We start from the raw sequence: 14,392 nt of genomic DNA on the forward strand, positions 1-14,392 counted from the left end.
AAGGCACCAGCATCACATAGAAAATGAATGTTAACTTGCATCTGTTTAGATCAGATAAACACCACAAACCCAGTTAAAGTTAACACCAACAGTTGTAGAGTAGAAACATACGTTAAAGAAAGAAAAGTGAACGTTTGCGTTTAGAGGTTTATTGAGATTCCAGGAATGGTTAACAGCAGTTGTAACAAAGTATTCACAGGGGACCAGCAGCGTCTTTTGCACTAAAGTCACCTCGTATTGCTGATTAAGCACAAGAACACATTCTGGGTTATGCCTCAGCATATTTCAACCTTTTTTTAAATTGTGCATTTTATGCTCATCCCAAATGCAGGGTGGGAGGGATCGTTAGCAAGGAACTTTGTGCAGGAATCAATCCCCGTGTTAAGACACAATTTGGTGGTGATGTACGTAGGACAGAAAAATGCAGATAAATGTCATATTTGGTTTCATATATTCAGGTCAGCAGTGCAATTTGGTTTGAAATGTATCTTGAATCATCGGAGAGAAGGGTCCAAATTGTATGAATTAAAGCCTTGATTATTTATTTTTTTGCTACATTACAAAAGATTATTAAACACTGATGTATAAACCAAAACCAGTACTTGGTAGAATATACTGTTCATGCTACTGACATCATTATTAGTCAATCCAAAGCACAATACAGTTTGATTTATATTTAAAAAAAAGCTACATTCAAGACACATGCATCATAGTGTTTGAAGTCAATTACAATCTGCTGACTTAGTAGCTGATGTTACTACCAAAGCACAGGTAAGTCCTGTTTCTTTTGGAGTTGACTGATGAAAAAAATTACTAAAGTCAATCACGGACACGATCAAACCAAACATTATTGCTTGAGCTTTGTGCTTGGACAAGTGCAAGATAGCTTATTACTGACTAAACTCATTGAATCTGCACACAGTGTGAAAGCATTCAACCAAAAACTTCTATTAAACTCATATACTGTAGCACAGCGTACTCTTCAGTGGGGATTTTATATCGAGTACGATTGGTAGACATTTAAAAACAAAGTAAATTATTTTTCCCATTCTGGCATTATGATTACCTAACTAAAGTACAATTAAATATATCAAAAATAAATAGAATCATGCAAAATATATTAGTCTAACAAAGGTGGATATTCCACCTTCCTTGATTGGGCAGTCCTGTTGAAGAACGGGGACACCACGTGAATTTGTGGTTGTGGGTCCTAAAGCAGAAGTCTGACATGTCTACTATTTGGAATGCAGGTATCATAGCCCTTGCTGGCTTGTACGTTGACAAGAAGTGCTGTCTGGAAAGATAATCCAATGAAATGGGGCTTTTTTTAACAAGGCATATGGCGCATATGTTCCCAATGGTGAGTTTCAAGCTGGTATTATGTGTGTGAGTGTGTTTTGCTGGTTTCTGAAGATCATCTTGATTAACGTGGAGCAACTGGTTCAGTGTTCAACACTGATGCAGGGATGGGTTCCCTACAGGAACATAATTTACAATTAGTGTGGCTGATTTGACCTGGTAACAGGTAAAGGGATAGTTGACTGGTAAAGTCACCCTTCCAAATGAAACAACTACATTATATTTTGCCAAAGTTCAACGGAAGAAGCCTGTTGGGTTTGGGGGGTATTTAACAGAACGTAAGGCTGGTTCTTGTTCTTGGACAGAAGAGATGTTTGAAAGTGGAGGCTGGTTCTTTTGAAGAAAACTGGTTGGGAGAATGGAGCTGTAGGCTGGTACTTGGAAAGGTGAAAGCCATAAAGGAGTGTAGCTTAAATGGAAATTATTGGCTGGTGTTTTAAGCAGAAAATGGCAGCTTTAGACTGCAAGTGGAGTAGCCCTCGTCACTGACTGAGCTCTGCCGGCTGCTCTGGTCATCCAGGTCGCTGGCACCACTAGTGCTAACACTGTCCATTTCTCCATGGGAGAACTCAGTGCTCTCCACATCAACTTCGATTTCTTCTGCTCAAAAAAAAAAAAGAATACAGACTTAACCTTTGAATGTATGAATAATCTTGAATTTGGAAAAAGGAATGCTAAGTGGGACTGACCTCTATCGGACTCTGAGCGATCGGAGTCCATGCGGGAGCCCAGGCTGTCTGTGCGGATCCGTTCCCATTCTCCATGAGATTGCAGCAAAGCTAACTGCCTCTGCAGGTGCCTCTGCTCTCTCTCTAGACTCTCCAGTTGATGCTGGCTTCTTCGGTCCATGTCTTCAAGTTTCTGAAAGGAAAATGCATTCACAGTAAATCCCAATTTCCCATAAGCACAAGGAAGACCTGGTAAATGTGTGCAGATCTGGCTTTTACCAGACATTTGCATTGGGTTAATACATATAGGCATGGGCAAAACTGTTAGGACGCTTTGGTCAATGAAAGAAAAACCCACAGTGGTCACAGAAATAACTTACCGTAACCAGTGAAAGAAAGGCATTGCTTTTCAACTATGGTACAATGGAATTTTTTTTTTTTTTTTTTTTTTTTTTTTTTTAACGTGTCCTGTCTGGCTGTGAAGCAAGCAGAATTGATGTCTGAATGCTGGTAACAAGCCTTACAGTTTTACTCTCAGGTGGAGCATCAGAGCATCTGCTTTTAATGTCTCAGGTGGAGCATCAAAGAGTCTGCTTTTAATGTCGCACCTGATATTTAAAACTTTATTGTTATTGTTTTTGAATGCTTTGTAATTTCGACCAGACACGGAGACAGAGGTGAAAGAGAAAGGAAAAGAGAAAAGGTGGGGAGAGAGGGGGTTAGGTGGGGGGGGGATTCAACAAAAATAAACAATAATGAACAAGAGTCTGCTTCTAGACCTGCAAAATGAGACGAGAAAAAAGCAAAACATAACAAAAAATGGGACACAACACCAATATAACAAAATCAAGCTATCACTGCGTCAACTTGATGAAGAAATATATAATCAATCATTGTTTAACTAAACAGTCACACGATAATATACCACAGTGCATTGAGTGCCCACCATAGTCTTAAGACATGTGTTGAACGTGCCCAAGCCCATACTTATGAGAGCACCATGTGAGCACCTGTGTGTGTACACGCGCTTGTTTATGTAAGGTTTATCTATAGGAGCGTCCAATAGAGAGTGTGAGGGACCACAGATCTGCCCCCCAAAGACGCGTAGGAGACGGGGGGGAGCTCCAAGTCCCAGAGATCCAGGCGCTGCCCCAGAACACAGGAACCCCAAGGAGCCCGCAACCAGAAAGGCCCCCGCCCCCCTCGAGAGGCACAGAGGATCGCCCCGGGGGGCCACAACCAGCAGCCGGCAGAGCCCCTGGAGATATCAGCGGCAAGTCCTCAGGCCTGCCCGCAGCCTCCCACCCCCTAGCCGGCCGAGTCCGGGACCCAGCGACCCGGGACCCAGGGGCGACCACCCCCGCCGGGGACCCAGCAGAGCCCAGGGACCCAGACCCCCCCAGGCCGCCACCGGGATTGATCAGGCAGATGCCAAAAATCTTAAACTCCCTGACCCGGGAGCCACGAACACTCAGGCAGACCAAGGCATCACACCCACACCAGGTGTGACAGGGGGGAGGGGAGACGAAGATCTATATCATCAAAGGAGGTCCCAGGAGAAGGGAGGAGTCAAAGACCCCACCTGACATATACAGTCATACACAAACACAGTCACACACTCCCTCCCTCATGCTCACACATGCACATACAACCAAAGACTTACAAAAATACACGCCGGACACCCATTCATGCTCCCCATACACACCCTATTCACTCTGGTCCCGGTAATGCTGCACATGGGGTACAACCACCACCGGTTACCAGAGTTTGACCCTTTCTGCTGGGGTGCTGATGAGCAGGCTCCCCCGCCCACCGCCGAGCACAGCAACCCACCACCCCAGACCCCAACCAGACGGCCAGATCTCCCTCCTAGTCTCCAGCCCCAGGCAGCCAAGCAACAACAGAGGTGTGCTAAGACCCCCTGGTCTCCCTCCACCTGCTCCAACATAGTGTTGTGTGTTAATGAGGTGTATTCTATTGCTGTGGTGAGCGGGCAGTGCGGGCATTTTCTGGCCTATGCCAGCTGATGCCACTGCACCACCCTACTTGCACCCACAGCCCTTGGTGTCTAAATGCAGTTTAAAATTCGAAGTGGGCACCGGCACTCGGGAGGAGGCTGAGAACTCCCCCTGCCAAGTGCCGTTGAATGTGCTCACTCCCAAGGCCCTAAGTGTATGTTTGCATGGAATGTCGTCGGTGGAAGTGCATAAGGTGCAAATAAAATTGGGGGGCAGGAAGCCACAGGAATGCGGAAATGGGGTCCATACCCGCACTCCTCGACTTGTCCACCCCCCAAGGTCCTATGTGCATGTTTGTGTGATGATGTGAGGGAGCAGGAGGAGAGAAATAAACGGGGATGGGGAGGAATGGCTGGTAGGGCTTAGCCCTCCAGGGAGCCAGCTCCCCCACTGACCCCAATAGGCACCTCCGTTGTCATACCGCCGCCCAGGGCATGGAGACCCCAGCCCATCCTGCCAGGGCCCAAAGCAGCAGCATCACAGAGCCCCACAGAGCCCGAGGGAGCCGACCCAGCCCCACCCCAGCAGAATATCTATGCCCATCCCTGCATTTGCACAACTTCCAGAATATATAAGACATAAGACATCCAGGTAAGGTTGGGTCCTCCCCCTCCTGGACCTCCCCCTCCCCTGTGATGGGACAACAGAGGAGCCAGGGCCTGCCCTACGCCCCCGAACCCGGGCCAGGTACTTCTGTACAATGGAATTATTAAAAAATAAACTCATGGAGCAGGCCTGGACAAAAATTATGGTACCCCTATAAAAAAACTGACCAAGAGAACATGTTAATGTGTGTCCACTAATTAGCATCGCAGGTGTCTACGATCTTGTAATCAGTCGGTGGGCCTATGAATTGGGATCCAGGTAGTCACTGATTTTGGTGGCATGGTGTGTACCACACTCAACTTGGACTAGAGGACGTGACGGAAAGAGTTGTCTCAGGAGATTAGAAAGAAAATTATAGACAACCATGTTAAAGGTAAAGGCCAAAGACCATTTCCAAGCAGCTAGATGTCCCCGTAACTACAGTTGCACATATTATTCAGAAATGTTAGATCCGTGGGACTGTAGCCAACCTCCCTGGATGTGGCTGCAGAAGGAAACTGATGACAAATCAAAGAGACGAATAATCCGAATGGTAACAAAGGAGCCCAGAACAACTTCTAAAGAGATCCTAGGTGAACTTCAAGCTTCAGGAACATCAGTGTCAGATCACACCATCCATCGTTGTTTGAGCCAAAGTGGACTAGATGGGAGAGGACCAAGTTGGACAATATTGCTTAAAACAAATCATAAAAAGTCAGACCGGAATAAGCCAAACTACATGTTGACAAGCCACAAAGCTTCTGGGAGAATGTCCTATGGTCAGATGAGACAACAAAGGAACTTTTTGCAAAGGCACATCAGCTCTATGTTCACAGATGGAAAATGAAACATATCAAGAAAAGAACAGTATCCCTACTGTGAAACATGGAGGAGGCTCTGTTATGTTCTGGGGCTGCTTTGCTGCATCTAGCACAGGGAGTCTGGAGTCTGTGCAGGGTACAATTAAATCTCAAGACTATCAAGGGATTCTAGAGAGAAATGTGCTGGCCAGTGCCAGAAAGCTTGGTCTCATTGGCAGGTCATGTGTCTTGCAACAGGACAATGACCCAACACACACAGCTAAAAACACCCAAGAAGGGCTGAGGGAAACATAGGACTACTCTAAAGTGACCTTCTATGAGCCCTCTCCTCAGTCCTAATGAGCATCTTTAGGAGGAGCTGAAACATGCCTTTTGGAAAAGGCACCCTTTAAACCTGAGACAACTAGTGCAGTTTGCTCATGAGAAGTGGGCCAAAATACCTGCCAAGAGAGGCAGAACACTCAGTGACAGTTAAAGGAATTGTTTGATTGCAGTGATTGCCTCAAAAGGTTGTGCAACAAACTATTAAGTTAGGGGTACCAACATTTTTGTCCAGGTCTGTTCCACGAGTTTATTAATATTATTTTTTAATAATTCCATTAAAGCATGGTTGAAAACCATGTCTGACTTTAATTAATTACATTTCATAGAATATTTATGGATTATTACTTTTGTCAGATTAAAGTTGTTTCTTTGACCATTGTGGCTTTTTTCATTGACCGAAGGGTACCAACAATTCTGTCCACGTCTGAATGTCAGACCAACACTCCTCAACCTACAGCCCTACCACCTCCACCACCACATCCATTATTTAAGATGATGAATAATATAGGATGTCTTAATATAGCCTAGACCTCATATAATAAAGTCAACCATCAGTGGTTGATAATGAATTCTTAAAGGTTACAACCAAGTGTTGATAGTTTTGAGTAACATCATTGAAGACTTGGTTGCTTTATTCTCCTTAGATCCATTACCCTTGTGTCAGCTGTAGCAACAGATTTAACACAAACAACTTCTGGTTCCAAAAATACAGTACAATAGCATTTCAAGGGCTCATTTCCTGAACTTCAAACACACAAGTCCAAAGTCAACATCTGACATTGTTCTTCACTCATTGCCCCACACAATTACTCCTACAGACTGCTGTCTGGATTGCTTTCACATTAGAGCCCAAACACCTCAGCTGTGTTTCCCAAAACTGATTTGACTTTAATTGCAGCCATCGGGGGAGCTAAGGCGTTGAATGTTGGAAGCTTTTATGTTTTCAGTCATTTGATCTTACTGTGAGGCTCGTGTAGCTCAGACACAGATTCAGACAAGTCTTTTTTTGCATTTGTGGCAAATGTGAGGCGCTTAAGAACAGCGGTCAGTGTTCACAGCAGACTACAAAAAGTCCTGCAGAGGGCAGCCTACAGCATGTAGGAAAGATGAAAGGAAAACTGTAATAACCAGGCATGAACAAAGTGTTCTGACAGGGAAGCCAGAATGCCTTAAGTTATAGCTTCTTTAGGGCTTTGAGACTCTAGAATACCTCCTTACTGTATACAATTGACTCATTGTCAAAGAACTGCTAATGCTAAGCATTCTAGGCTAGGACGTAACTCTAGGCTGGCGTATGTATCAACAAATACAGGAAAACAGGATAAGAGAACTGACCAGTGAAACTAACATCTTTTTTATGCTATGGCTCAGGATTTGTAACACTTTGCAATAAGAGTCCCTTTAATAATGGTACTTAGTGCATTATAAAGCAACTATTAAAATATTAACAACTGCTTAACCATATTATGTAATGCATTACTACACAGAAAACCCCCTGACCCTTTGTCCTAACTTTAAGGACACTTAATAGATAACAATAACTGAAATATTAATAAAGGGACCCTTTGTTTATTAATCCTTAATAATGCACTAAGTAACGTTACTAAAAGGACCCTTTGTTTATTAATCCTTAATAATGCTCTAAGTAATGTTTATAAAAGGACCCTTTGTTTAATAATTAATTAAGTACTGTTAATAAAGGGACCCTTTGTTTATTAATCCATAAAAATGCACTAAGTAACGTTAATAAAGGGACCCTTTGTTTGATAATTCTTAATACTGCACTAACATTAATAAAGGGACAGTCTGTTTATTAATCTTTAATAATTCACTACGTTACATTAATAAAGAGACTATTTGTTTATTAATGTTTAATAATGCAGTAAGTAATGTTAATAAAGAGACCCTTATTATAAAGTGCTAACCTGGGGTTCTATAGGTATTATCAGTGAAAGAAGAAAATATTACAATTTTTTGGTCTTTGATTTATAAAAGTTTAATTTAATCTGCAGGTTTTTCCAGTGAGGTAGTGTTTATCTAAAACAATAATGTCTGAACTCAGTTGGGGAGGTAGTGAACACATAGAGTGTGAATGAGGAGAGAGAGATAAAAATGAAACATATGCAGATGATTGTGATCAAAGTGAGTCTCCAGGGGTTAATTAAATTGTGCATTACTAAGTTTTCAACATGTGATTGAAAAAATGCAACACAACATCAAGGGCTGGTTGCATTAGCAATGCCAATAGAAATGGTGAACTGATGAATGGTTGGTGAGTGGTAGACAAGGGAAATTAGACCATCGACCGACAGTTTTAAACACTCACTGTCCAGCTGTGTTACATATAGTCTCCTACTCTAAAATAGGAGCTAAAAATATTTGATGAAACCTATTACCGGGGTAATACACACGCACGCACGCACGCACACACACACACACACACACACACACGGAATTATCTAGTTCTTATCTTATAGTACAACCAGTCATCAATATTCCATCCATCCATCTGCTCTCTTATTTGGGACCAGGTTGCATGGCAACAGATGAAGCAGAGATCCTCAGACCTCGCTCGCTCCCCAGCCACTGCCTCTAGCTCATCCGGAGGGACTCTGAGGCATTCCCAGGCCAGCTGTGAGATATAATCTCTCCTGAGAATCCCAGATCTGCCACAAGGCCTCCTCTTTTGGCCTTTAGTAAAGAGCCACAAATCAAAAACGACATTATTATTATTTTTTTTACTGGGGGCATTTTCCAGTAATAAAATAAACAATTATTGAATTGAAATAATGTGGTTGTTTTGGTCCCAGGAGCTGCAGGAAAGGCAGGAGACTTGGTCATATCTGTGTACATTCTGCTATGACAAGTCAAAATGCCTGCTATGAAAATAGTTGTTTTAACCATGATAAACGTCTGCATGTCTAACACGTGCATTTTAGCAAATTATTAATTCATGGCTAGTTATGAAACGGTGTAAATACGTACAGAAGGTTAATAACTTTTCCTGCAGCAGCTTCTAAATCTACAAAATACCAAACATCTTAGACGGCTGCACCTTGATGTGTGCTTTGGCCTTGTTGAGCAGTCCCAGTGTGGTGTGCCGATTGCAGTCTGGTCCCAGAGGGATGAGTGACTTCAACCTTTCCAAACACAGGCGAAGATGTGCTCGCCTGTGGAAGGTAGCCAAGATAAGGGTAATTTCTCCTCTGAGGCAGGATAACCCACGTACAGTGCATAAAAAATTAAGCATCTAATTATAACTTTTGAAAGTTAGAAATTAGAATTTTAATAACGCATCTACCCAGTCACCAGTTTTAAAACTACTAAGATTAGCCTGATATTTCTGATCCAGCTAACTGGGTGAACACAGTCGCCGTTTAATGACTTGCACCAAGCTTTAAGGGATAAAATGTAGGTCAAATCGTGATGTCATCTCTGCATTGGCCACTATTTTGAGAATGAATCTTCCCCCATCAAAATTGCTCCTTCTCCCATCCTTTATCTCAGTAAGTCATGGTTGTACATTTAAACTTCCAGTAAATATATCCTGTTTTCTGGATAAAGCAAGTACAGAGGCAGAACAAAGCAGCAAAGTGCTGCTAGGTCCTTTCAGGAAGAAGCCCTTGTTGTCTGGAAACAGACGGTTCTCGTTTGCTGACTAGGGAAAAGTCTGCACGTCCTCTAGGAACTGGGCTGCCACTGAGGCTGTGTTTTATTTGCCTTGCAAAAGGCACACCTCTGTCCTTTATACATTTCCAAGTTTTTGATTAAACAAAGTATTTTAAAGTGCTGTGGAGATAAGTTCATTTTACAGTGCTGTGGTAAAATCTCATGTTGACATCATACGGCTAACACATTTTGCATACATGAGATGTGCAAATGTCGCCAAATGGAGAGGGAGCTTTTGGGTTGTCTGCTCCTCCTAAAAAGCAGATATTAGTCTTTGTCAGCTGACGTATCGGGTGCTGTAGCGCGCTGCATGTTGTGATAGCCAAGTGTATAAACAATGGAAGCATCGGTTGCTTATAAACCTGCATAACCTGATGTTACTCAGTAGACAAGTAGTATTTTTTCTTAAATACTTTTACACTGTTAGTGGATTAATGTTTTTTGATGGCTACTCTTTAATTTTACTTGATTATATATATATATATATATATATATATGTTGAAGTAGTGCTATGCTTACTCGAGAGATATGTTTTCAGCAGTAATGAAACATCTGAGCTCCATTTGTTTCCCTCGAGGTCGTAGGGATCTACATTGTCGATTGTAGACAATTTCTGAAAATACCAATCTCTAGCTTTCTTCACAAGTTCATCCCTGTGAGGGAAGCTTTCGTCCTTATTCTTTTTATCCGTCCTTTTGACTCTTGTGCTGCTTCAACTTCAGCTGCGGCCTCCCCTAGCAATGCGATTCATGCACTCAAAATGGCGTCAGGGCTGTCTGGTTGACAGGCAGGTCGCGTGTCTGACAATAAACCGTCTCAAACATTTTACCATGAATTTAAAAAGTTTTATTCCACTTGTTAGATGTTTAATGCAACTTAGCTGTTTGAGCAATAGCGCCAAATGATCTATAAGATTTCTGCGGTTGAAGAAAACCATTTATTCCCTGGTTTTTTATTTTTTAGAGCAGTGAGAAATGACCTCTTCAGTCTTGCTTCACTCACCTGTTCTTTTCCAGTTCATTATGTGCTGACCTGTTGAAATAACAAATATATAAAAAATATAAAATCTATATTAGTCAGACGACCCTGAAAACATGTCGCATGGATCATTTAACAATTGAGTTTAAACTTGAGGGTTCTTTTCCCCCTCTCTGAATTATCAACCTACCTGTTGTGAAAACTGTCCAGTTTCCTGTTCTTGAATTTACGCTGTTTCTGCTGTTGTGCAATCTGCGTTGTTGGGTATGATGAAGCATAGCCATGCTCGTATTCTGGTCAAGAATAGAAAGAAAGAAAATATCCAGTGTTCATTTTTGAAAAGCTGGATTTACTTGAAAGGACGGGAAACATAGCCTACATATATAGTTTTTTAGAAATTTGTAAAAGTTATGTTCTTTCAATGTTGTGACATAGTATATATTTCTTCAAAATAGCCACCCTTTGCTCTGATTATTTCCTGCACATTCTTGGCATTCTCTTGATGAGCTTCAAGAGGTAGTCGCCTGAAACTGTTTTTCAACAGTCTTGAAGGAACTCCCAGAGGTGTTTAGCACATGTTGGTCCCTTTTTAAATGGTCATGGTCAGGAAAATAAAGAAAACACATTGAATGAGAAGGTGTGTCCAAACTTTTGGCCTGTACTGTGTGTGTGTGTGTGTGTGTGTGTGTGTGTGTGTGTGTGTGTGTGTGTGTGTGTGTGTGTGTGTGTGTGTGTGTGTGTACATAGTGACATAATAATGTATGAGGTAACATCATAGTGTACCGCTTAGCCAATAGCAATGTCAGATTTAAATTAAAATGCAGTGCAGAGTTTTTACCTGATGAGGGCGCAACACTGACAATTTTAGGCAGAATATTTAAATTTGAACTAAGATGCACTAAAGTGTCTACAGCACGATAAGAGCACACATTTTTATAGTTTATGGAGGTAACTTGCTCTTTAAACAACCTTTTAGAAACGATTATCCACTCTTGCAATGCTAATTTTAATGAACAGCTAAAACTATCACTAACAATTTTGCAAAAAAAATACAAACCTCCATAACTAACTGGTGGTACATCACTGATTTACCTCATTCAAAAACTGCCCTTTAGCCTCCTCCTAAAATATTCAAATGTTGGCACACAAAAATAAAAATCTCAACAAGTAATCATTAAGCTCCACGATTTGAGTTTATTTTGATACATAAAGCTGTGGAAATCATCATTATTTTTAATTTTTAATACATAGCCATCATTGTGAGTAACAAGAGATTTTCGTTAGCAATTTATATAAAACGGTATGATTTATGAGTCTTCCAACCTCCGACTTTTCAAACCTACTTCCGCCTATCCTATTTTCCTACCTAAGCCTACACTTCCCATAAGCCTCTCTTCTCAGTAACACGCTACGTCACATGCAGTCCTGCCTCTGATTGGTTACCCGCTGTGACCCTCACGCTGGGAATAGGCTTCCGGACCAATGAAAACCTCAGGATTTGTTCCATGTGGAAACCATGTGAACGACACATACAAGGAAGCCGTGGCTTCCCGAGAAAACAGTAGCAGGACTAAAAATAGGACATTTTCTAATGAAAATTAAATCAGACTCAAGGTCTGTGTGAGCAACGAGGACTGTAAACGCGACTTGTCCTTACGGATGCGATGATTCAAGGGAATAATCTGGAGGTTGGCTTTGACAAACTGAGATGAAACGAGCAGCCTAGATAGTCTCGTAGGCGTCTGTAAACCGAAATTTGCGCAAAAAATGCGTTGCAAAAGTGAAAATTGTGCAAAGGAAGAGTGCGTTTTGTTCGAACGGCAAAAAAATCAGTTTAAATAGTGGATAGGTGCAGGCAAATAATGTCGCCAGTGGATTAAAATTATTTTCTATGTTGAAATATACATTATTTTCCTTGCTTCTTTTTACAAGATCTTATTGTGCATCTATCTGCTGGGTTTATTTGCGCAGCAGCAGCAGGGGAAATAACGCAGGCTGCTGCTGTCGGGCCAGGCAGGGCATCTGTCCGCTGCGCGTCTTTTGTCGCCCTCGCCTCTATTGTTGTCTGCTCGGCGCATTAATCTCCACTCTGTTTACTTACTTCCGTTGCTCTTCTCAACGTTTTCAATGTAACTGGCTGCATCGAGCAGCACTTGCACGTTCCTCATAAAAGTGCCGATTTGGTCCATTGCGGAACATTTGGAGTAGAAAACGTCGCTGAAGGAATAGTCGGACATCTCTCCGAAATCCTGCTGGTCCTCCTCCTTGGACGCGTCAGATTCCGACAGGACCTCTTCGGGTTTCAGCTCGCTGTGCTGTCGCATGTACTTGACCATATTTTTTTGTTTTTTTCGTTTGAACTTATGGCTTTTATTGGAGGCAGGGCTTTTGACAAACGCGCAGCGCTGAATGTGCTCCCCCTTGTCCTGCGTGCGCACTGAGCGGATGACTGAAATGAACTAGGCTGGATGGAATTGCAGTCCTTAGCCTTAGCCACTTGCCCTACTTGGTGGATAATCCCTCCCACTAACGCATGCACGTTGCATTCATTGTCAACTGTTCCATAATAAATCCTCATTATCAATACTGCAGGAGAGGAGCAAATAAAGCAGAGTCTGGTGACATTCAGAAATCCTACCAGCTCTAATTCATCATAAAGACATTCAGTTCCTTCTGACTCAAACGTGATATGAATGCTAGAATTATCTGGCTTCTATTTGCATGCTATAACAAGCAGACACTATCAGACCCAATCATCTGTTCAACCTGGATATCAGCTGGCCTTAGTAATAAATATGTAATCACCTCAGGCTTTTGTGTTGCTGTAGGGCTCCACGTGCACATTCTTGAACAATACATGCTGCACACAGATGTCTGATGTGGCAATTCATTTTATTGCTCACTGCATCTTCTGTTTAATGTTGTGATTAGAGGACATAAATGCACTCTTTACATCGTTTTGAGACAACTTCCCTTTATTTTGCGCCGGTTTCCCTTTTATCTGCTGTCTTTTTATTCAATCTGTCCTAAAACACTAAAATAATCATCCACAGCTCATTCCTCTCAGCGTGTTGCAGCTAAATTGACATGAAAATTTTCTCAATAGCATCAACGACCTCACTGATGTTTAAAGTTATCTGTTGTTTGGCAACATTAACCTTCAGATTAGATCTTCTTCTGGTTTGATGGGTCTGTGTATTTCCCTTTCTTTTTTTTTTTTAAGAGAGAGATATTAAGAAGTCATTTTCACCCAGACTCGGAGAGGGATGGAGGAGAACAGAGGGGAAAGGGACTGCCTTTACAAGGCCAGCCATGCGTGTGGTTCTCAGACAAAAGGTGCAGATGGCTTACCCGCTGCAGATGTGGCCAGGCCTGTAACGGACGCCTGTAAGAGAGAACACCCGCCCATGGTGTCTGTACCAACAAGGTCATCGACACCTTTTATCTGGACACCAAGGTGCACAATCTTACAAATGCATGAGTCGTTTTTAAAAGAAAAACTATCAATATAATCTGTCTTTTAGAGACCTAATCCAAATCTAGTTGTGCTGCTATCATTGTACTAAAAAGACACAGGACAGAGTTCAGTGGGGGAGGAAAACTGACAGCATTTCACTAAGAAAAAGTGTCATCTGCGCTGTAAGGCTGGCGGCGTGCGTGCCGCACACTGATAGCGACAGAGTGGAAAGCTGACCCACTGTAGGATGGTGTAGAATGTGACCCCAACTGCAGTAATCTGAAAAGCCTGAGGATTACACCAGTGGCTCGGCTGTCACAGAGGAGGCCAAGTCACATCTATCTATCTATCTATCTATCTATCTATCTATCTATCTATCTATCTATCTATCTATCTATCTATCTATCTATCTATCTATCTATCTATCTATCTATCTATCTATCTATCTATCTATCTATCTATCTATCTATCTATCTATCTATCTATCTATCTATCTATCTGTCTGTCTGTCTG

At 42.1% G+C, this 14,392-nt stretch overlaps 1 protein-coding gene across 1 annotated transcript; it reads right to left on the reverse strand.

Moving 5' to 3' along the window:
• Positions 1-133: 133 nt before the first annotated feature.
• On the reverse strand, positions 134-12,863 carry LOC107395484 (max-interacting protein 1). The gene is made up of 6 exons (XM_015974879.3): positions 12,524-12,863; positions 10,613-10,715; positions 10,447-10,476; positions 8,831-8,945; positions 2,049-2,220; positions 134-1,959 (listed from the first exon to the last, which is right to left on the reverse strand). Exons 1-6 carry the CDS (start codon positions 12,756-12,758, stop codon positions 1,796-1,798), a joined length of 819 nt encoding a protein of 272 aa, XP_015830365.3. The 5' UTR covers positions 12,759-12,863; the 3' UTR covers positions 134-1,795.
• Positions 12,864-14,392: the final 1,529 nt, after the last annotated feature.

The sequence above is a fragment of the Nothobranchius furzeri genome, chromosome 12 (genome assembly GCF_043380555.1).
Source record: "Nothobranchius furzeri strain GRZ-AD chromosome 12, NfurGRZ-RIMD1, whole genome shotgun sequence".
Taxonomy (NCBI): Eukaryota; Metazoa; Chordata; class Actinopteri; order Cyprinodontiformes; family Nothobranchiidae; genus Nothobranchius; species Nothobranchius furzeri.